Below are 24,752 nucleotides of genomic sequence, written 5' to 3' on the forward strand. Positions count from 1 at the left end.
GCCGCCGCCCCGCCCGCCCCGAGCCGCGGGGCCAGCGAGCCGAGGAGCAGGTGCTTGGAGCCCAGCCGCGCCAGCGTCGCGCGGCCGCTGCCCAAGTTCGCCTGGGGCCCGAAGAGGGTTCTCCCAGGCAACCGGGTAAGGAGCTTAGCCGGCGTCACGGCCACCGCGAGCTCGGAGTCTCGAGAGGAGAAGGGCGCGCGGAGCAGCGAGTCCGGGTCACCCCCGGGAGGTGTTGGCGGGGCTCCGCAGTCCCCAGCTCTTGTCGCCGCCGGGGCAGAGAGAAGAGGCAAGAGACAGCAAGGCCGGGCTTTTCTGGAGACGCGAGGCACCTGGGAGAGCCGAGGCGAGAAGCGACACTTCCCTGCAGCAAGCATCCTTGAAGGGGCCCGGCGGCGAACAGCCTCCCGCAGGACGCCCTGAGAAGCTCTCAGTCCCAGGCGAGAGCGGGCGCCAGGCAGGACTCAGGCGCGGGACTTGGGGAAGCCTAAGCGGGTCTCTGCCGAGTGCAGCCCGGGGAGCAGTGACAAGGAAGGGTCCTGGAGGGGAAGGGAAAGAAGGCGGCAGCCGGCAAGGCGACCACTCACCCCCGTACACACCCACCCCGCCCGCCCAGCCAGGAGCTGCGGTGCGCCTCTGGGGGCGCTCGTTCCTTGGCGCCTTCTTCCCCGTGTCCCAGCACCGCTGGGCTACGGGCCGGGCTGGTGGGATCCCTGGGGATGTCCAGATCAGGCATGGTGGCCGAGTGGCCCTTCTCCCAGGACCAGCGTAAAAGCTGGGGTTAAGCGGGGCAGGGGGGACTCGGCTCAGGGTCCCCCGAGGTCCAGGACTAGGGGAGGCGGGCGCAGCAGCCAGGGACTGGAGAGGCGGCTCCCTGTGGGACCCCTCCAGAAGTAGTGCCCGGCGCCGGGCATCCTCCAGGAAGACCAAGGACCGGGAGAGTCTGGGAGGCGCTCGGGAGAGGCCACTGCCAGGAGCTGCGGGCTGAGGCGGCGCTCAACACCGGGCGGGCGCCCGCGGAGGCGGCAGCGGCGGCGCCGGGCGGGCATGCCGCGCCACTGGAGCTCCTTTCGGGCGCACGCTTCCCTGGCGCGGGCTGCGCGCGGCTGCCGCTGCTGCTGCTTCCACTGCTGCTGCGGACTCCCATGGCGGCTCCACCCGGCCGGGGCCGCCGCCGCTGCCGCCAGCCGCGGGCTGAATGAATGAGCCGGAGCGGCGGAGCCGGGCTGCCCGCGGCCGCGCTCACCGGCCCGGGACGCTTCCGCATGGCCCGCGAGGAGCCGGCGCCCGCGGCGGTGGCGGCGGCCGGGCAGCCCGGGGGCGGCAGAGGCGGCAAGCGGGCACTGCAGGGGCCAGGGGTCGCCCGCAGGGGGCGGCCGTCGCTGAGCCGCGCTAAACTGCACGGGCTGCGGCACATGTGTGCCGGGCGCACGGCGGCTGGGGGCTCCTTCCAGCGGCGGGCGCTGTGGGTGCTGGCTTTCTGTACATCCCTCGGCTTGTTGCTGTCCTGGTCCTCGAACCGTTTGCTCTACTGGCTCAGCTTCCCGTCGCACACGCGGGTGCACCGCGAGTGGAGCCGCCAGTTACCCTTCCCCGCCGTCACCGTGTGCAACAACAACCCGCTGCGCTTCCCGCGCCTCTCCAAGGGGGACCTCTACTATGCCGGCCACTGGCTCGGGCTGCTGCTGCCCAACCGCACCGCGCGCCCGCTCGTCAGCGAGCTGCTGCGCGGCGACGAGCCGCGCCGCCAGTGGTTCCGCAAGCTGGCTGACTTCCGCCTCTTCTTGCCGCCGCGCCACTTCGAGGGCATCAGCGCCGCCTTCATGGACCGCCTGGGCCACCAGCTCGAGGACATGCTGCTCTCCTGCAAGTACCGCGGCGAGCTCTGCGGCCCACACAACTTCTCCTCCGTGAGTTGCCCTGCGCGCGAACCCGTTCCCTCTGCGCCCCACTCCCCGGGAGTCAGGAGGCCTGGTGTTCCGCCCTCTCGGGGCTGTCCCCAGGCCTCTTGCAGTGTTACCACTCCACAATGTCAAAGCAGAACCCACTCTTGGGTCCCGTGAGTCTTCTCCTGTAGGTTTTGGGAACTTGGACTTAATGTAGGAGGAGTCGCCTCCCACCAGTGGGAGCTCCCCTGTCCCAGCCCCTCCTTCCAGTGTCAACCCCCAAACCCCTCATTCTACTCCTCATGGGCCCGTCTGTGAATATTAGTCAGCCTCCTTCTTCCTGACCTTAACTCCAGACCCACAGGACTCCAAGAAACTGCTCTGTCTGGAGTGTAGATAGATCTCTTAAGTGCGGACTTGTTGTCTTTGGGAAAACCAATAGACGGCTCTTTTTTTTTTTTTTTTTTTTTTTAAAAAAAAAAAAAAGAAGCTCTTCAAAAATGGACCATCAGGGGAATCACGCAGAGTCCCTAAGCAGGCGTACCATCCTAAGCAGCTATGTCTTCAAAGTTCCCAAACACTTAGACTGTAGGAGAACTTGGGAGGAAACTCCCAGAAAACCAACACTGAAGCTGTAGACAGTTTGGTGGGGGAGGCAGCAGCATGCTTTGGCCACTTTTTCAAAGTGCAGGAGTCTTGAGCATCCAGCGGAACTGAGCAGTGGTGGGCCAGGGTTAGGCCCTTCACCTGGCCTCTATCCCCCATAAAATGTAAGTGTGGGTCTTCTGGTCTGGAGGAATGCTCTGGAGTTGAGACAGCATCCTAGCAGGGATGTGGATGCAAACAGCCGCGGCCAGGAGAAGCTGTGCTCAGGGTTTGTAAACCATTTGCTGTGCCGGTTCCCCCACGCTGTGGGTCTGGATAACGCAGCTGTTGGACAGAAGGTATCTGCCTTGTGCAGTCTGCCTTGGAGGAGTTCTGGTGCCAGGCCCCAGCATGATGCACGCCTGTCCAGTCATTCATATGTAAATGTCCCTTAGGTGGGTTTGGGCTTTTCCACTAGTACAGGGAAGGTTCGTGTGTATGTTTATTGGTCTGATGGTGATTTTACCAGCTCTGATTCATCACTCCTGAGATCCTCATTTCCGACAGCTTTTTTTGGGATGGTAAAGAGATGCCACGGTTCCAACAGGTGTTGGCATGACGCCGGTCAGGCCAGGTCTCTCATTGGCTGATTGGATTATTCCTTGTCTAGGAAGGCAACCCTGACTTCAATCTTGTCTTGCTGGCTTTGCTTTAAGCTTGTATATTTAGTAGCCCTGAATTATCCAGTCTGAAAACATTCCTTATTTCCTGGGCTTTTCAGCTGGCCTTTAAAGAATATCTACTTGCTGACTCCCTGCTTTGGCAAGTAGGAGATGCTGTTAACATATGCTTCTAAGTGATTTATTCCAGGACTCCAAGCACAATTCTGACTTCCACGAAGGTGAAGGAATGAGGGCAGTGATCTCTTGTTTATTGTTTTTTTGCTGATCACTAATTAGCAGCCTCAAGAGTTACAGTTCAAGGTTACATCCACGTAGCAGCAGGCTCTCGCTCCAGCTCTAAGTTTTATAGCAGGCCCATCAAATGTAATTCTGAAAATCTGACTATTGCTTTGCAAAGTGTGTGGAATTGCATTCTAACAGCCACTATGCACTTTTGATATTCACCACGGCCCTGCGTTAACAATCAGTTTTATTCCCATTTTTAAAATAAGAAAAATGAAGCTCTAAAAGTTGTCCAATGCTCAGAGCCAGTAAGTTCAAAGTCCAACTTTGCATACCACTAATTGCATTACACAGAAACCATATGTACCCTTCCTCTCTGACCTTGGGCCTCTCTTCAATCTCAGAGGACTCTTACATAGGATTCTTGCCCTCTCCCCCACCTCTACTCCTAGGAATCCTATCCCTCCTAGGAGCTGGGATAGTGGAAAGTGGAGCCACCCCAGGTGGCCCAGGTCGTCAGGCAGCATGCCACTGAGGCATGCAGAGGACACAGTCCCTTCAGGAGCCACCTGACTTCAACCTCAGCAGCAGGCATGGCCATGAGTTGCGTGGGTCAATTGTTAGGGAGTTGAAGAGAGTAAGGTCCTTCCCATTGGGACACACCCTTCTCTTACCTCCCTGTACTCTGAGTCCCTGCCTTTGAAGAGTTTGCAGGCACACACACACCCAAGCAAAAGTATTACCTCCATTCCTCAAATGTATGTGTTCCTGGAGACTCAAGTGACCCCTAGTGGCTTCCTATAATGGCCCAGTCCTGGGAGTACCCAGCCCCTTAAAGTTGTATGCTATAGGTTTTTCCAAGGACCTCAGAACTAAAGGCTTCACCCGTCTATCTGTAGAAGCCAGAAGCTATTTCAGGGGAGCCCCAAATATACAGCAGGCCCGTCAGGAACATTTTCCTGGCTTAATTCCTGGCTCCTGGCTTAATTCCTCTAGAGAACACCAGTGAAATGCATTTCAGTGAGAAGCAGGCCACTTCTGGGCATTTATTCCTTTCGGGGACAGAGAAGGGAAAGTGGAAAACAAGATGCCAAGCACCCCCCAGACACCTGTGCTCCCCAATCCTAAGAGGACTAGAGCAACAGGTGAGAGATGGAGTTCTAGAGGAGGCCTTTGGGGGGGTGTGCCAGCTGTCCCTAAGTCCCATTTCAATCAGTTAGTCCCATGGTCTGGAAATAAACCTGGCAGGGGAGGGAGTGTCTGCTGGGTCTTATCCTCTAGGCCCACTCGAGATGTATTTAGTCGCAGCGCCTCTCTTTGTTGCAGCTGTGCAAGAGTTAATCTCTCAGCAGTCAGATAAAGCAGCTTGGCTTCTGAATGCCTGTGTTGTTTCCCTGGCATCAGCTGTGGACTCGAGCTCTGCACACCCTGGCCCTTCTGGGGTTTCCTGGATCAGAAGAAGGGAGCCTTCCCAGTAATTGGGTGGGATGCAAAACAGTGAGGCTGAGCTAGCTGGGCACTGGGACTTTGGAAGAAGAACCAGGGGGTTGGAACAGAAACCAACAGAGGCCAATCTGACATCCACTGCAAGAACAAGGAGCAATGGCTCTCTCTCTGGCAGATGACATGGTTCAGGGGAGAATGCCAGCCAGACCTCAGTGCAGGTTTTTGGTGCTGCCATTTCCTAGCTGTGTGCCTTGGTCATACACTTTGCTCCCTGAGCCTCTGGTATTAATTCCTGCCTCAGAGATCTGGGATGAAGATAACATATGAGCAATAACTGGCGCGTTCCTGGACAGCAGTAGGTGCTCGATATTCAAGAGCCATTGTCATAATGTGGATAAAGTGTTCAGCTCAGTGTCTTGACATCTGATGGTAGCAGTTACTAATTACTATTCATATAATTATCATATCTTATTATAACCACTTACCTGAGTAGAGGTATATGCTCATTTTCTTGTTCATTCATTCAATCAACCAATGTCTCTTGAAGGTCAACTATATACTAAGTTCTGTACTAGCTGCTGGGGGTATAAAATTAAATAAGGCTTGGTACATGCCCTTCGGGAGCTCACAGTGTTGTTGAGGACAGATGTGTGAATAGATGCCAGGAGCGTACAGAGGTGCTGTGTGGGCTCCAAGGATCAGACTGGGGATCTTCGACGGTTTATTGGAGCAGGTGGTGTCTCAGCTGAATCTTGAAGAATAAGTAGAAGTTCCAAAGTAGGCAAGGAGAGAAAGAGGACTTCAGGGTAAGCGGACAGGAGTCCAAATGCAAGAGTACAGAGACATGAAATGATGAGACTGAATGCATGCATTCTAGGCCCTGAGCCTAGTTGAGGGTGGCTGGAGGGAAGGGCTGGATGTGCTGAGATGGGAGTTGGGCTGAGGGGTGATGATACAATTGTGTAATGGGTGCCTGGAGACCAAACTAAAGTTTTTGAACTTTGTAGCAAAATTCTGACTTCTTTTACTACTGGTTGAGAGACCTCATCTGTGTCCCAAACACTCCAGCTGCCACCCTGTTCCTAACTCTATGAGGGGCCACTCCTCCCTGCACAACCCCCTTTTCAAGAGTTAACCTTGAGTTCAGATTTTGGACCACTCATACGTACTGAAAGTCAAGAAAACAACATTTAGTTTCCTCACATTTTGTCACATCAGACAAGCTGGCTGCTACTTGCCAGGACAGAAAGCAAGAAATCATTTCAGCAACATGTTGTTTAAAATCAGCTAACTCTGTTGAAAAGGCACTAGGCCAGGCAGTCCAGCAGTTGGGAGGATGGATAGCTTTAGGGAATCAAGAAAGATACTTTTGTCTTTAGAGAAAGAGGAATAAAAGAGCTAATACATGTGAGGTGCTTAGACCCATTCCTGGCCCTAAGTAAGCACTCAAGAAATGTGAGCTATTTCCATTATTATGACTTGCTGTGAGCATTTTTAGTGAAGGACAAAGGCAAATAGCATTGGGCAGCTGTGATGTGCCAGACTCTGGCTGGGCATGTTTCATGTCATCTCAATTCTCTGCAATAACCCTGGAAGACTGTGTGAAAATCTACATTTTATAAATGGGGGAACTGCAGTGCTAGGAGCATCTGTAATCCACCTAAAGTCACAGACTCTGCAGGTAGCAAAGCTTGGATTTGAACCCAAGTCCTCATGACTGCAGAGGTGCATGCACATTCTGCAGCTGCATGAGGAAGGAATCTATCAGTAGGAGGCAGAGTGTGTCCTGGGAAGTCCAGCCCAGCCTCAGCTTTTCCCTGGCTAGTTGAGTGACTTTGGTCTCAGGATTCTCCTGTTTCATATGAGGGCATGAGTCAAATGACCAACGGGATTTAGCTGAAAAGTTCTCTATTCAAGTGGGCAGTCGGGGGAACAGAGAACTCAAATAGTGCAGATGGCGTGAGTTTTTCAGCCAACCATTTATTTTCTTTGCAGAGCTGAAACAGTAATTAAGGGGGGAAATGTACAAGTTATTGAAGTGCTAGAGACAGGACGGTGATTAAATAGACATTTATACAAGGAACATGAAAAGACCTCCACCAGTTATTTGACTTTGGGGAAATTAGTTTAGGGAATCAAATGCAAACTCTGCCCAGGTCTGCAGATATCCAAATTGACCAACGTCAGGATGATTCTGATAGTGGCTATTTTGGAGCCACTGTGGCCAGTTATGAAGGCATCAATCAGATGTCTGCCCAATGGAGAAGGGCTGGAGGAATAGCCAGGATATTTGCTTCGTGTGTCAGTTGTCTTCATTCTCCTAAGTGATTTGCTTGGATGAACTACTCAAAAATTAAGTCAACCAATGCACATTAAGCACCTACTGTGTGCCAGGCACTGAGCCACCAAGATGACCATAAGTCTGATCTGTTTCTGGTAAATAGGCTTGCAACAGTCAATGTGCCTCATTGGAGTGACTGAGTCTAAAAGGAGCTGCCTGTTATACAGGGAGTGGGGTTGGAATGCAATAGCCTAGAATTTGTATTGTTACATGAACAGTCACATTCCATTTTAACAGCATGAATGAGTGTCATGGAACCCTGCTTACAGATGAGAAAGCTGAGGCTCAGGGAGGTACAACGTCACGCATCTGGGAAGTAGTAGAGTCAAGATTCAACCAAAGATCAGTCCAGCTTCAAAGCCCGTGTTCTTTACTATGGCTCCATTCTGCCAACACTCAGAGATGCTGATAAGAACAAATCCTTTCATGGAGGGTACCATTCACAATCTTCCAAGCCTTGAAGTTTTTTTCACTGTAAGTTGCTGTCGGCCTTGGAGAGTCATCCTGGGTTCCAAGACCTGCAATCCTGAGAAGGAAAGATAGTTCGTAATCGGACAAGATCAGTAATGAACTTGTATCCTCCTCTGCCCTCAGACAAACGGAAGAGAAGTAGATCTCTGGAGGAGAATCTTCCCAGGAGTAGTGAAAAAAAGTTTTAATTGTGCCACAGCCTCAACTAAATTACTATTCTCATTCTTTCAAGGACACTGGTAACTTGAAGTCCTGCATGAGGAAATGGTGCCAAATTGAGTTCCAGCTCGGGCCTGTGCTAACAAATAGATGACTCACTCATAATTGGAACATGAACTGTTGGTAAAACAAATAGAGACTGCTAACGTACTCAGGAAGTTTGTTCTCCTGAGCATGTCAAATATCTCCCCTGACACCATTGTTTATACTATTAATTTGCCTTGTAAATTGTTTCCTCTGATTCCACACACATTTATTGAGCGCCTTCTTTCTGCCAGACACTTTTACATTCATTGTTTTATTTCCGCTGACAACGGAGCGAGAAAAACGTATTCTTTTGTCCCTGATACCAAAAAGAAAACTGAGGCACAGAGTGATTCAGTACCTTGGTCAAGGTCACAGAAGCCCTGACCTTAGGGTTCCAAAGTCAATGCACTGCATCACAATTGTGCCTGCAAAAGGTCTTGGTGCAGCTTTGGCCAGACAAACCTGCATTTGTAATCAGCAGAAGCTTAATTTATTATACCTGGATAGGATATGATAATGTACACTGCTATCTCTGCAGCAATGGAGGTTGCTGATTACACTCTATTGCCTGCCTAACTAACTCCAGAGGTAGGAGTGACTTGCCGGAGGTCATTCAGCACAGAAATACAAGAAGAGCCAGCATTTGAATTAAGGTCTCCTAAGGCCCCATATACCTTTTCTTCCTCCAGCACCTCTGTTGCTGGTCAGTGTGGGTATGAGATTTCACCTGACCTGGAAGATTGTGTTAAGGAAAAAGTGATGGGCTTGTGAGTACTTTGCAGAAAAGAACTGGTACTAAACTGCTGCACCACACTCCAATTGGCAGTGGACAGATGCGGAGTCCTTAAGGGGGCTACGCTTCTCAAACTTGAGCATGTCCGGGTTACTAGGCCCTCAACAGAGACCCTGATTCAGTAGGTTGGGGCAGGGTGTGAGATTTGCATTTCTAACAAGCTCCCAGCTGGTACAGATGCTGCTGGTCCACGAACCACACTTGCTTTGAGAGACAGGGCTGTGGGCTCCTGGAAGCCCTGTGAATGCTGATAAGGAGGGATCCCTGTGGTTCAGCCATATCCAATTCATTGGATCTATAAAAGTGCATGTGGGATGAGCATCCTAGAGTGAAGGAAATAAGTGTGTCTGGGGAGCAGTCCTGGGCTCCCCAGTGAACCCAAGAGAATGTGCAATATCAGAAGCATCAGTGCCCTGGGGGAAGCCCTCTGCCACACCAGAGCAGGGTTAACAGAGGGCCAGGGCCTAGCGGGAGTGTCAGTCAAACCAAAGTTCTAAGACCATGTGGTAGGCTGAATGATGGCCCCTCAACGATGCCCATGATCTCATCCCTAGAATCTGTGAATACATTACCCTATGTAGAAAAGGGACTTTGCAGATGTGATTTTTAAGTTAAGGATTTTGACATAGGGGGAATATCCTGGGTTATCTGGATGGGCCCAGTGTAATCTTGGGTCCTTAAAAGTGACAAAAGGAGACGGGACAATCAGAGTAAGAGGAGATGTAACTACAGAAGCAGAGGTCAGAGAGAAAGAGGCCAGGCGCAGTGGCTCATGCCTGTAATCCCAGCACTTTGAGAAGCCAAGGTGGCAGATCACTTGAGGTCAGGAGTTCAAGATCAGTCTGGCCAACATGGTGAAACACCATCTCTACTAAAAATTCAAAAATTAGCTGGGTCTGATGGCAGGCACCTGTAGTCCCAGCTACTCAGGAGGCTGAGGCAGGAAAATCACTTGAACTTGGGAGGTGGAGGTTACAATGAGCCAAGATTGCACCACTACACTCCAGCCTGGACAACAGAGCAAGACTCTGTCACACACACACACACACACACACACAAAGTCAGAGAAAAAGAGAGATTTGAAAGTGTTACTTTGATGGCTTTGAAGATGAAAGAGGGGGCACAAATTAGGGAAGATGGGTGGCCTCTAGATGTTGGAAAAGCCAAGGAAACAGGTTTTGCCCTAAAGCCTCCAGAAGGAACACAGCCTTGCTGGCACTTTGATTTTAGCTGATAAGACTCATTTCAGACTTCCGACCTCCAGAACTATAAGATAATAAATGTATGCTGTTTGAAGCCAGTAAAGTTTGTGTAATTTGTTACAGCAAGAATTGGAAATTAATAGAAGCCTCATTTGTTTCTGATATACAAAACACTTTCTATTACAGACCCGAATCCACATTGGTGAACGAGGCTGGGTAATTTTGCCACAGGATCTGTCCAAAATTCAAGAAAATAAAAGAATTTGTAACAAACACGCATCTAGTTTCAGAAATAGCTTGGGAGTATTTTAACCACACTTACATAATGCAAGATTGGGAATTTGGACTCCAGAAACTTAGAAAGGAGGTGGTTAGGGGAAGTAGAAAGGAGATTACCTCAGGAGTCAGACTCAAGTTCAAATCCCAGCGTTGCCAGGTATTGTGTTGGCTGGGTGGCTGTTAGAGAGCTGCTTACCCTTACTGAGACTCGTTTGGCTCATGACCTCATATTACAGAGGAGGATCCTGAGGCCAAAGTCACCCAGCCATTCAAGCAAAGAGAAGAGTGGACTGGACTTCCCAAGACACAGCCTGCCTCCCACCAATGCGTTCCTTCTTCACGTAGCTACAGAAAGAGCTGCAGAAAGAGCTTTTGTTTCCTCATTTGCAAAACACAGACCATACTCTTCGTGTAGAGCTGTTTCAAAACTTAAAAATCATATGTTAATCCCTTTAAACATTATTAAGAGCCAGCCATAGGCTAGTGTTTGTGAATAAATGTTGAGTATAAATACAGAAAGTGTTCCTACTCTCTTGTATGTAAAGGCACAGCACAGGTGTGTAGGTGCTAAATGAATGTGAGTTATCACTGTCATCTTCATCATCCTTATCATCATTAAAATAGGCCATTCCCCTCAATTCTTCCAAGAAAGACTTTTAAGGCCATAGAAGAGTAGTCTTCAATGGCCTTCTATATATTGTTACAATTCTAGCCAAGAAACATTATGTCGTTTTCATATCACACCTCTCTGGGTAGGTCAGAACCCTTTTGTGTCTCTTCCCCATTCAGGACTCTGATCAAAATTAAAAATCAGAGAGGGAGATTGAGTTGCTCAAGGTCACACCGCAGGTCACTGGGAAGCTTGAAATAGACTGTAAGGAGATTCATGCTTAAGCCTACAGATGACACTTTTGTATCACAGCAATATCAGTTTGTTCCTCTGTAAATTCTCTCTTCTTCCAAAATATGTATTCTGGCCATCCCCATCTGATTCTGATGGCATATCTGATCTGAAAGTTGTTGATACTCTGATCTTTGAAAGTGAAGGGTTTAATCTTCTCTTGGAACCCCTCCCGATGAAAATTATTTTCCCACTTTGAAATGGCACGGGCATCCACTGTGAACTCACATCCATAAATCTAAGCCTACTGCTCAGGAAAGCAGATGAGGTTTGATTCTGCTTCTCAGCACAGTCTCACAGAGAAAATTATGGAAAGAATTTGATTTATAGAACCACCTCAAAGGCTCTGGAGTGAGACGCGTGTTTATTCACTTTATTACCATTTATTTTACACTATCTCTTTACGCTCCCTGCACATGGATTTGAAAGATGATTTGGATAGATGCTTATGACCTGTCAGATTGCGTGGTTCTATTAAGGCACGTGGCTGCCAACATCTCGGGTTGGGGGATCCTCGTACTAGTGTTGGGGGTCAGGCCCAGCCTCTAACAAACAGATGTGGAGACTCTAGCCCAGAGTTCTTGTCTGAACTTTCCCAGCTCTATGTTTCTATGGTACTTAGTGTGGATCTCCAGCTGCAACCGCAGGATGTATACAGGCAGGCTTGATTTAAGATTCAAATATCTCAGAACAGCTGGGGATATTTAACATCACTATAATTACATTACATTTTTGATGGTGCATGGAGTGAGAGCCTTTTTTTGTTGTTGTTGAATATTCTATGAGCATCAAATATTTTAACCAGCCAGGGAAACATGACTGCATTTTTCACATCCAAGTAGTTTTGTTTTTATAATTCCGGCCGGGGATGAGTGTTTCGGGCTCTCATCTTTTGCCACGTCTTTGGAACAGCAAGAGCAATGTCTCCTACGCTCTTAGGTGGGCTATGATGCTGGGGAAAGACGAATATGGAGCAGGGACGTGTAGGCACCCGCTAAGTGCCAGGATTGAGGAGCGGTCAGCTCACCAAAAGTGGCCTTGCTAATAAATGATGTAGCTGAGATCTCTACAAAGGCAAGTCTGGCAACTTAGGTGGAATGGGTTGCCAGGAAGTGGGACACAAGAGAGGGATAAAGGAAGGCTGCTACGTGGCTCTGTGCCTCCCATTTGTTATCTTCTTTAATCCTCAGGACAATACTCTGGGGTTATATCCATTTTACCAATGAGGAAACCAAAGTTCAGAAGGTTAATGGAAAGAGTGGTGATGAGGACCTGCATCTCACACTCTTAAAAGATAGCATTTGGAATATTCAATGCACACCACCACAACTGTCTAATTAAAAAAAAAATTATAGAGTTGTGGTCTTGCTATGTTACGTAGGCAGGTCTAGAACTCCTGGGCTCAAGCAGTCCTCCCGCCTCAGCCTCCCAAAGTGCTAGGATTACAGGTGTGAGTCACCATGCCAGACTGGAATTTTTAATTTATGTTGACCCCTGGCTACCTCACTCCCATTGCCCCTCTCTCCTGCTCCATGTTCCAAGAATTTTAACCAGCCAACAAGCCAGGAAAGCATCTACTACCTTGACCAACCTCCCATTTCCCACTCTCCTGGATTTATGAGTTCATGGCCCAAAGTCACAAAGCTAAATCACTGATGAGCTGCTTATCTCTATTCCAAGGAATTTTCCACCTTCCATGTCCTTGCTTCCTTTCCCTTGGATTCCCTGATCCACTGTCTCTGCCTCTGATGCCCTGTCTGTTCTAGACGACTTGGTGCTTAGATATGCCCAGAATATGCCTGGAAGGATGCCTGAGATCTGATAGCAGGCTGCCTCTGAGAAAGGGCCTGGAAGATGGGGTGCAGAAGGAGAGAGGGAGCCCTGCTTCTCACTCTTCACTCTTATCTATGACCTGAATATTTTTAGCCATGTGTGTGTGTGTAACTTACAACAAATCAACATATAAGACAAAAGAAAAATACTGCTTCTGAAAATCTAATCTCTTCTGTGGTTATCTGAGGCCACTTTTCCATATAAATCATCTGTAGGCAAAGGGATGCTTTCCACCCTTTCAACCACGCAAAACTCACTTTGTTTATGCCCCTCTGATAACCCTTTCCTTTCTCGGTCTTTTATTGCAATCCTATGCATTGACTCAGGTTCCCCTTCCTCAGCTATCATCTCCTTGAGGGCAAGGGCCATGTCTGGTTTTATCCTGTAGCTGTCTGGGCACCTAACGCTGTGCCTTGTAAGTGACAAGTTCCCTGTCTGAATATTGAATTGTTGAAACAGGAAAAAGGTTGGTTCCACCAAAAAAAAAATATGCGGACTCATTCGTTCATTCATTCATTCATTCAATAAAGCATTATGGCGAAGGATCATAGGCCAGGGATCCCGGGGGGATATGGGATATAGAGGGAAATGGAGCTGACCCTCCTTCACAGAGCTCTCATCCAGATCTGTGCTTTCCAAGTCTTTCCAAAGATCAGAACGATGGGAAGGGCTGGTTTAAAAATCCCTCGCTCCAAACCAGAACTATTGAATCAGAATTTATGGGGGAGCAGCCCATCAAATTTTTTTTTTTTGGGACAGAGTCTGGCCCTGTCACCCAGGTTGGAGTGCAAGGGCCTGATCTCAGCTCAGGCAGTCCTCTTGCCTCCCCCTCTCAAGTAGCTGGGACTACAGACATGCACCACCGTGCCTAACTGATTTTTCCTTGGTCTATTTTTAACAGACACCCCCAGGTGATTAAGGATTTTAGAAAAACATTGTGTGTTGGGGGGTAGAGGAGCAGATAATATGTACGTAAACAAATAAATGAACAAGACTGCTTCCAATATTAATAAATGCTGTGAAGGAAAAAAAATGAATAAGGGCATCTGATAGGGAACAGCAGGGGTTGCCTGAAGCCAGGGAGCAGGGGAGGATCGATTATCTGAAGAAGTGACATCTTCGCTGAGATCAGGAAGATGAGAAGGGGAAGCTATGCAGAGATCCGGAAAAGGATTCCAAACAGGGTAACAGCCAACCAAAGGCCCCCAGTTGGAGAAGGATCTGTCTTCTTCCTTCCCACACTGGAAAACCCAATTCCAGTCACTCAATCGCTTGTTCTTTGTACTGTGGGTGCATCTGGCTCCTTCCAAAATGTGACTGCCTCTCTCTCACCCACACAGTATGAGAGAACAGCCTGATTCTAGCAGCTTTGGAAATATTGACCTCCGGAATGCTAATGTAACATAGCTTTAGGTCCTTAGGCCGAACTTTCCTTTAAAAAATAACTCCAAGTGAATGGAAAAAAACTGCAGCAGGAGGAATCCAATCACAAATCCCTGTCTAAGGGCAGCTCAGTGAGACCAACTTAGCCAGGCCCTTTTCTTTGGAGTATTCCGTTCTGGGTAATTAGCACCACGTTCCTCTGCTGATTAATCTTCATGAGGGCAAAGGTCTTAAGCCTGTGATGTTCAAATAGTTTCCTCATTCAGCTTCCAAAATGTTAGGTCAGGATGGCTGGTTGCCTACAGCGAAAACAGATCCTTTCCCTGGCATCGAGTTTCGCAGAGAACTTGCAAATCTTTCATTTCCGTTCATCTTCCTGATAACCACGTGCTATAGTAAAGCAAATCGAATTGCTCCTGTTTTACAGGTGGGGCAGCTAAGCCCAGAGAAGAGAACTGACTTGCCCAAGGTTACCCAGCTGGTACCCAAGCCAGGTGGGTTCTGATTCCTGTTCCAGAACTTTCCTGACTCATGGTTGTGAATTGCCACTGGGAGTTTAAATATGTGTCCTTCTCCAAGTCTCAAAGTCAGTGTCACCTCCCAGGGGAAGTCTTCCCTGATCCCAGTGGAGAGCACTGTGAAACCTGGTCAGAAGGAATTGAATCTTTGTGGCTGGGAGGGCCCACAGTGCCACCTGGGTCATCTATAGATAGAATTTCTCAAACTTCAATAACTTTCATGTGCATGAGAGTCACCTGGGAATATTGCAATAACGCAGATTCTGGCTTAGTAGGTGGAGCCTGAGATTCTGCATTCCTGTCAAGCTCCTAAGTGACACCGATACCACAGATACATGGACCACATTTTATGTAGCAAGGATCTACAAGGCTGGAGGCAAAAGCAGGATGGAATAAAAGAGAAAGAAGGGCCTCTGTCCCCAGACAGACCTGAGTGCATATCAACCCTGCCACTTTATTCTGTTACAATAAATCATCCCTTTGGACAGCGTCAAAGCCTACCTTGTCCTGAATCCTGCTCTGAGAAGCACAGCTGCTTCTCCCAGGCTAGACCATCAGGCTGCTGCTGCTGCTTAGATGTGCAGACAGCACAGCAATTGGTAAGTTTCTATTAAGGATAACCGTTTCCTTTGTCTTTATATGATACTGAAATGACAAGTCATTGAGGGAGTTCATATGAATGGAGAAATGGCAATGGAGTCACATACCTTCAAAAAGAGTTAGTTCCTGTGAGGATGAGCTGCTAGGTATTTCTGCTCCCTTTTCTGATTTTGTGGATATCAGTAAATGTGACAATGACAGGTGAGAATCCAAGGAGAGCCTCTGGCTTGATCACAGTAATCAGCTTTTGTCTTTGAGTAGCGTGTTGCTACTGAGGGGGGAGAAAGTCTTCAATTAAGGGAGCCATGCCAATAACCGGGCATTTCTAGGTAATGCAGCTAGAAGCCTTCACTTTTGTTGCTACAAGACCATTAGTTAGAATTGCTAAGGTTGTTTGCAAACCATGCCTTAGCTTATTCATTCAGTTAAGTCATTCATACCCTCATTTGTTTTTTCAGCCATTTGTTCCTTTGCTCACTCTTTTATTCATTCACTGATTGACAGCTACATTTACTCATGCATACATTTATTGAGTACCTTCTATATACCAGGCACTGTGCCAGCCTCTAAGGAATCAAAGTGAATATACTCCAGATCATCAAGTCAATCTCCCCTGCCCCCATAGTATCCTATATCCAGGCAACAAACTAGACCCCTCAATGGCTACTCCAGTCTGGTGCTGAAAAACTGGACCAGCCACTTATCTTTTGTCTAAAATCTTCCCTGCCTAAAATTATCATGTGGTTCCCTGTTGCCTACAAGCAAAGGCCAAGCACCCAGGTAATCTGCAGACTGTCACCCCCACATATGCATTCCGCCATGTTGAGCTGCCAGGATTCACCGTATCTACCGTGTTCTTTCAAGCCTTTCCATATGCTGTTCCCTCTGTCTGGAATGTCCTGTAACCCCCTGGTCTTCCCTGTGCTGCATACAGCCACTGATGCCCTGAGAGACTACCATGGAGTGGGTAAGGATAAGGGCACCTGAGTTCAATTCTTCACTTTCCCATAGACAGATTTTACGGAAGTCTGTGCAAGCAGTTTCACGTCCATTCTCCATCTGGATTTGCACAACTCTAGGGAAAGGTAACAAAACAGTTCCAAATCCCAGGCAACTGGAGTGACTTGCTCAAGGTCACAAAGCAAGCAAGAGTCCAGGTCTAAGCTACAACCTAGCTCTTCTCACTCCCTTTTCAGGGCTGATGCTAGTTTACGACACACACAAAGAAGACGTTAGCCATTGGGAGTCATTAATTGATACCTGTAGCCATTTTTATTACTTTCCACTGAAGTCTAGAAGGATATACTCTGGCCAGACAAGTAAGCTGCAGAGGAGAACTGAGGTTATTGTGTGATGATTCAGGTTTTCATAAAAGCAGGTTTTGCCTGAGATATTTAAATAACTCAGTTACTGCCGCCCCATCCAAGAGAGGACAACCAGGCAGTGGTATATGACTTCTGGGTGGGAGGGGAATTGTGTGGGAGGCGGGAGTCAGGCTTCCAGAGAGAAATTACCATTTTGTATTTATTACTTTGGCTGGCAGGAGTGCCGCAGGGACAGGCTTGCTAATACATTGGGTAATTGCCTCAGTTCACCACTTCATTTTGCAGTGTGTAGACCAGCCCAGGTGCAGATTTGCAGGACATTATTCAGCCTGGGTCTCCCAGGTACCCAGAGCTCTCTCTGGGTGCATGAGGTGCTGGTGAGGAGGCGTGGTGAGTGGGAGAAATGAGGAGGGGTGGTGTCTATCCTCAGGTACTAGGGGGCACCAGGATCATCTGGTCACTTTGACCACAATTGCAGAGTGACAAGAGTGGAGGGAGAGTCCCAAGCTAGGAACCAGGAGACCAGAGTCGCACTCTACCACTAACTCCTGGACAACCCTGGATCCTTAGCTGCCCCTTTCTGGGCCTCTAGTGCCCATCCGGAAAATAAGGGAGATCATAAGTCAGGATTTTTCAACTCTAGCTGCACATTAGAATCATCTGGATAATTTTTTTAAAAAATTACTAAAGCCCAAGCTCAACCCCCAGAGATTCTGATTTCATTGGCTTGGGGTCAAGACAAAGCATGGGTGTTTTTTAGCTGGAGTTTGAGTCACTGATCTATGCAGTCTTTCTTAAAATGGACATTCTAGGATTCTGTGTTGTCAAAACAGGCAACAAGTCAGTGACCTTGAGATCCAGGGTCACGTGTTTCCATGTTTAGATTTTTGCTATCAGTTATTTGTACCTACTGGATTATTTGTACTATCTCTCCCCAGTTAAGTTTCCTCTTATCAGTGAATATTGGAGAACTATACACTAAGAAACAGGAGGTTTCACTTCTGGTCTTTTTTGTATTAGCTCTGTGGCATGGGCAAGTCAATGTCGACTCCCTGGGCCTCAATTTCCTCATCCCCAGCTAATGAGAAAGCATCTGGCCCCTGCCTACCTGCAAGCAGGTGTTGGAGCAGAATTGGTTTTACAATGCTGCCTGGTTTACAAAGCTTTTTCGCGCCTAGAGCCTGAGATCAGCCTGAGAGTAGAGAATACTATTCCATTTTCATAGATGAGAAAACAGATGCTCAAAGTGGTCAGATCATTTGCCCAAGGTCATCCAGCCAGTATGAAATGGAAACAGACAGATGTCAGTTCAGATCCTATCAATGTCACTTCCAAATTAACTTTGACTAGTTCGTTAACATTTCTGCACCTCAGTTTCCTTATCTGTAAAATGGACATAAATACCACCCATTGCCTTCCCACAGAGTGACTGTGAGGAAGAAAAATGATGACAAGGCAGAATTTGTGGAGTCTGGCACAAAGTAGACGCTCAATTAATATTTCCTTCCTCCCCTTCCCCCAGTCATTTCTCCCATTATCCCTTTAGTCTTTCTTCTCCCTGCCCCCCAAGAACCCCCCCTCAACTTTTTAAACTTTTCAAGGACTGACACCTTGAGAGGCAATTCGCTGAGCATGACCTTAGGCAAGTTGTTTAATCCCTCTGTGCCTCAATTTCCCCATCTGTAAAAAGGGGATAATGTCAGCATTTGCAATTGTGAGGACTAAATGAATTGAGAGGATGGCTTCCATCATGGAACTTTGGCTGTTATTGTTCTGTTTCTTTAAGGCCTTCCTTCTCCTCACTGGGTCCTGGCATGAAGGAGTACTCCCCACCTTCACCCCCTCCAGTGGTTGTTGAGTGAACAAGGGAGGGATCCCTCCAGGCAGAGGGACAATAAACAAGCCCCTCTCCCAGGTCCTTCCTGTGTTGTCAGCTGTGACAGCTCTGCTGAGTACACACAGCCCCCAGGGTTCCTGGGCAGAGAGTAACAACCCTATATCAGGGAATTGCTTACTATCTTGAGATGGGAAAAACAGAAAAAACTATAAATACGGAGGATTCATCTGTGATAAGTCATGGTTAGAAACCCCAGCTATATAACTTTTTAATTCTCCACTCCAGCTTGTAAGCTCACGCAGTAAAAACAGTCACTAGTAATTTATTTTTTTCTACTCTTTTAATTTTGTAATTTTTTTTCTTTAACCAAAAAAAGTCCTCCTAAACTCACCTTAAGCTTTTCTTTTTCCCCCGCTTAGCAGTCATAAAATCTGGCCATAGATTACAATTTAAAAGCTATCTCTTTTCCTACATTGCCAGAATGAAAATGTGCAAACTCGGGGGCAATTTCTTAACTAAGTGTTGTTGAAACAGGAGTAGGTCCTGGACTCTGTTTGCATCACCTGTCTCCAGATGGAAAGGAGGCTGGCATGGAGGGAGGCAGTTCAGTCAAAAGGAAAAGAAACTCTGCAAGGGTATCTTGGAGCTAAATGATCCCCTCCCAGGGCTCAGTTTTCTCATTTGTAAAAAGTTGATGAAAAAATAGTGACAAACCTCCCTCACTGTGATGTTCTGAGAAACCAAAGAGATAATGTATAAAAAATTATTTTGTTCAATGTAAAGCATCATAAGCATGTTGCAGATTATTGCTACTACTGACAATGATTATGATGGTGATGATGGTGGATGATGATGGTGATGACAGTGTTGGTGATGGTGATGATGCTGACGATGACGATGATGGAGGGATGGTGATCATGGTGATGATGAAAATACAACCATGTGCAGGGTAGGGCTCATGGGTTTATGTGGTAAGACGAGGATTTTCCTCAGAGCCTTGTATATCTCTATGTACACAGAATAGGTGCTCAGTAAAGAGTTGTTCACCTAAAATCTATTTCAGAATTCAGCTTACCTCTCAGAAGTGTAGGTCATTTATTCAGTAAGAGTTAATTAAGTGCCTACTGTGTGCTAGCTCCTGTTAGCACTGGACCACAGCAAACAAACAACAGGCAAAATCCTTGCCTTCATGAGGCTTATAGTTTAGAAGACAGTGGGTTAGAATGGGATGGTAAAGGCAGATGGTAAACATGTAAACAAATGCCATAATTTCAGATGATAATGAGCGCTCTGAAGACAACAAAATAGGATGATAGGATAGAGAGAAATGGAAACGGATGTTTGTAAGATGCTTTAGCTCATTAGCTCATATAGTCAAGAAGCCCTGCATGAAGACGTGGCATTTGAGCTGAGACCAAAATGATAGGGGGATGCAATCAAGGGAAGACCTAGAGGCAAGGTGCTCTGGGCAGAAGAGATACAGTGCCAAGTCTCTGAGATGAGAATGAACTTGGTTTGTTCAAAAAATAGAAAGAAGGCCTGTATGTCTTAAGCAGAGTAGAAGAGGAAGACAGTGATATGAACTGAAGTTGGAGAGGTAGGTGCAGGCCCAATGCCAAGGCTTGAAGGCTGGGCTGAACTTGGAGATGACTCCCAGCGCAGTGAGAAGCCGTTGGAGGGCTTAGGAATGAGAGTGCCATGAGTTAATATGCCCTGCAGGAATATCATTCTGGCTTCAGAGACTGGATGAGCATGGATAAGAATGGAGGCTGGATGACAATTTAAGAAGCAGATACAATACTTGGGATGAGAGGATGCTGGTGGACTGGACTAGGGTTTTGGTGATGGAGGTGGCGAGCATAGTCCAATTTGGTATATATTGGAGGTGGATCTTGTGAGACTTGATGGTGGATTGGTAATAGAGGTTGATAAAAGCAGGGCTCAAGAATAACTCCCAGGTTGTGGGCCTGAGCTGTTGGGCTGATCCTGGTAACATGAATTGAGAATGGAAGGCTGGGGGAGATTAGATATGGGTGTTGAGAGAGGTGGGAGGTGAATTCAATGTTTGGGGTTTGTTGAGATTGAAATAACTATTGGGTATCCTAGTAAGTAGTTGGACACATAAGCCTGGACCTCCAGAGGAGGTCAGGACAGGAGATTGGGATTTGGAAGTCGTGATGGAATAGTGGCATTTAGTCAGTGGGACTGGGTGGGATCGCGTAAGTTGAGTGTGTTGACAGAGAAAAGCAGCAGGCTGAGCACTGGGCCCTGGATTCGCCAACATTTAGGGGTCTGGAAGTAGAGGAGCAGGCAAAGGAGGGTGAGAGGGAACAGTCAGGGAGGTAGGAGAGAAATCCAGAGGGCACTGACCCAAGGGGGAGGGGTACAAATGGGGCGTGGTCAGCTCTGTGCAACAGTGAGCTGCCAACAAAGGACAGGCTTCTCCCCTATTTAGCAGGAGGCTGTGCAGCGTAGGGGTTGGAAGCATAGGTTTTGGAACCAAATGCACTTAAACCCAGGTCCTGGGGGTGCCATTTCTTGGCTTTCTGACTTTGAGCAACCACTAACATCCTGGATCCTTAGCTTCCTCCTCTGCACAGCGTTATTGTGCAGTTTATCCAAGATGTTGTCTTTAAAGTGCTTAGCACTGGGCCTGGCATAGAGTAGGTGCTCAATAAACAGAAGCTATTTGTCTTCTTCCTGAAACTGTTCAAGTGAGTAGAGTCATCGTCAGTGAGACACACTGCAGAAGGGCTCAGGTTAGGAAGGGAAGATTTCATTTGGGCAATCCAGCCCTTGTCAGGGTTGGAAATGAAGTTGTCTTTAAGTTTCAGACAGGTGATGTAAGAAGTAGACAGGTGGAAGTGGATAGGGGCAGTAACACCACTGCCTGGCTGGAGCACACACACCCAGCCTAGAGGCATCCTGGGTTAAAATGTTTAAAGCCCCATGCAGGCTAGATGAAACCCATTCTCAGGCCCAGAACAGCTCACATGCATTCGGGACTCCGTTTAGATGATGATAGACCAGAGAAGAATTTTAAACAGGGTGTATGGGATTGACAGTATCAAATTTGCATTTCAGAAAGACCACTCTGGCCGCAAGGCAGGGAGAGAATACAAGGGGGTGCGGGTCTAGTCCAAGGCAGGGAGAGAAACCAGGGAACTCTGTGCTCAGGTGAGTGGGACTGGGATGAGGAAATGGGCTGATTATAAGATAATTAACTCTGTAATCAGTATGCAGGCTTATCATTTCAAAATGTAAAGATGATTATATGATTAAAGACTTTTTTCCTTTTAATGGAAATAACTTGCCAACCTAGGGGTTTACTGGGTGGGTGGTCAGAGAAAAAGGTAAGGTATTAATTTTTAACCAATTGACTTTGCAATGAGTTAGTTTATTGATTCAAAAAAATCACTCACTGTAGACAGTAAAAGTTGTAAATGAGATTAGTGTCTGGTTGGAGTGAATGCTAAGGGAAGGGGCCCAGGAGGCTTCCCTCATTTGACTGGAGAGAAGTCTTGCATGGATGGAACAGAGAGGCATCTGGGCTGGCCCACAGAGCCTGCTGGGACCAGGCACATGGCTGGAGTGAGTGCGCTCAAATCTGAAACTACTCCTCTGCTCTCCCTGAAGAAGTGGTTGAACTTTAAGCAATGAGGTGATCTAAGCTGACCAAACACAGAAACTAGTTTTACTACCATTCCTAGTGTTTTTAAATGCACAAAGTAGAAAAAGAAAGAAAGGAAGGAAGGAAGGGAGGGAGGGAGGGAAGGAAGGAGGGAAGGAGGGAGGGAGGGAGGGAGGGAGCCCTTAAGTTCCAAAAACAATGGAAGACCTTAAGAACCATGGTGTTCAACACACAGCTGGCTTCCTGGGGGGACCAGATCCTAAGCTTCAGGCCAGGAGGCTGGTGTGTTCTGGGGATGGGGGAGGGTGATGATCACCTGAAGCCCCAAGACAGGGTCCTTGCATAAAGGACTATTGACAGGGGTGTCATTTCTGTGTTCCCCCCTCCCCCATGGGACACCACTTGATATATCATTTCTGTTAAGAGTAGAAAACTCCATCCAGAGGCCCAAGGAAGCTAGGTGTCTGCCAGGGGTTCTAGGTGGGGGTCGGGGAGATGAATCTCCCACAATAACTAGAGTCTGCAGGCCTGCATCATGTGTGAGTGTAGGATCTGGATTCATTATACTACCCATGTGGCATAAGAATCTCAAGTCAAAAAATAAACACAAAAACTGGTCTGAATCTGGTGAAATATGGCCCCCTAGGAGAGGAAGTAGCCAGAATAGTTCTTGTAGGGCATTCCTCACAATGCACTTCCTGCAGGCACAAAAGAAAGACACATCAACATCACACCTGTTCATATACTCATTAAATGTAGTGCTAGAATGCACCTGTCTCATCCAACCCTCTCCTTCTGTAAAGATGGAAACGAAGTCCCAAGGAGGGGTGTTGACTTGCCCAAGGTCACACAACGTATTTGTGTTAGGAAGTGCTGGAGGAAAGAGCAAAGGTTTTGGGGGTGGTAAGACCTGAATCTGAATCTCTGTCCTGTCATTTAGTAGATGTGACCTAGGTGAAGCTGCATAAACTTTCTGAGCTTCAGTTTCCCCATCCACAAAATGGAATCATGGACATCTACTTCGTAGGATGGTTGGGAAATAAGGAAGATGTCTCTGGTAAAAGTACTTGAGATGGTGCTAGGTGCTGTATATGTGTTAGTGTCCTTCAAACTTTGCTCTTAAAAAATCCCCTCCAAAGTGCCCTTTCAAGTCCCAGTTGACCTTGATGACATCTTTATCTACTGGAACACCTGTGTTGTGTTAATTAGCACTAAATTTCTTATTGTTATAGAGTTATTTTTTTAACTCCAAATCCTGGCTTTTGAAGTTCCATTTAACTTTGTGTATTTTCATTGTCCTTACTTATTTCCTACTGGTCCTCAATACTCCAGTAGACTGGGGAATGGATGGATGGGTGAATAGATGAATGGATAAATGTGTGTATGTATGAATGGATGGATGGATGGAGGGATGGCAGATGGATGAGCAAATGGATGATGGATGGGATGGATGATGGAAAGATGAATGGATGGTGGGTGGATAAAAGATGGGTGGATATCCATTAGGGTTTGCTGGTTGTAAACAATAGAAGCTGATCTTGGCTAAATTAAGCAAAAGGGATTATATTGGAAAGATATCAGATTGCTCACAGAATCAATAGAAAGGCTGGAAAATGAGACTGAAAAAAGCAGGAAATGATATACAATGGCAATAATCACGTCTCTGTCAGGTCAAGGCTGTGTCCCTGGAATAAGTGATCACCAGGCATTTCTCATGCACAAGCCTAACTGCATTCAAAAGTCAAAGTCCTTTGTCAGTGTATCTTGGGTCACATGTCCCTTGATTCATAAGCCCCTTAGGCATGCACGGTGAGGAACAGATAATTTCCCAAAAGAAATTAAGATCTTGTGACCAAAAGAAGAGAGAATAGCTGCTAGGTGCTCAGAACCCAACCACCACCCACATCAGTGGGAATGGATAAATCTTCAGTTCTTTCAAGGGAACACCAGGGACTGTGTCTTCATTTGTCCCTTGCCACCTCCCTCATGCTCTACTCACCCCACATTCTTCTGTCCCCTCTGCTTCTGGGTATCCTGTCCCTCCCTGGAGCACCATTACTTCCTACCTCCTGCAAGATGTCTGTGCAGCTTTCCAAGCCCACGCTCATCTCTCCTTTCCCTGAACTCCAGTTACCCTTGCCATCAGCACAGTGCCAGAATTATTCTTAACTGCAGCCTGTTTGCTGCTTCACCTTTGGGGTTTGGGCTCTGCTGTAAGTTTCCTGAAGGCAGAAACCTTGTCAAACTTAGCTTCTGTCCTAGCACGGTGATGGGTTCAGAGATAGTGACTGATGAATGCAAGGCAATTAATGATCCATGAGAGTGTGTGGCATGAATCATTACAGTCATCAGACTAATACAGTCAGATTATACTGAATTCAGTCATCAGCTGTATAATCATACCTTAGAAATGATTCAAGCCTGGCATTCTTTAAGAGGTGAATCAACTGGGACCCAAAGGGCTGACTTATTCAAAGTTGCACAACTAGTTAAAGACAACTCTAGAAAGCCAGCTTTTACTATTCCCAATGGAAAGCAACACTCCTTGCTTCCTGGGGGATGAGGGGTACATG

The 24,752-nt window shown here is 47.4% G+C and overlaps 1 protein-coding gene across 1 annotated transcript in view; it reads left to right on the forward strand.

The window, feature by feature from the left end:
* Positions 1 to 326: 326 nt before the first annotated feature.
* LOC117067530 (acid-sensing ion channel 2-like) overlaps positions 327 to 24,752 on the forward strand; it is a 281,615-nt gene continuing 257,189 nt past the window's right edge. The window contains exon 1 of the mRNA XM_033184211.1: positions 327 to 1,907. Coding sequence (XP_033040102.1) covers positions 1,200 to 1,907 — 708 coding nt within the window. The 5' untranslated portion in view covers positions 327 to 1,199. The remainder of the gene's footprint in view (positions 1,908 to 24,752) is intronic.

Source organism: Trachypithecus francoisi, unplaced genomic scaffold, assembly GCF_009764315.1.
Source record: "Trachypithecus francoisi isolate TF-2019V2 unplaced genomic scaffold, Tfra_2.0 Lachesis_group20, whole genome shotgun sequence".
Taxonomy (NCBI): domain Eukaryota; kingdom Metazoa; phylum Chordata; class Mammalia; order Primates; family Cercopithecidae; genus Trachypithecus; species Trachypithecus francoisi.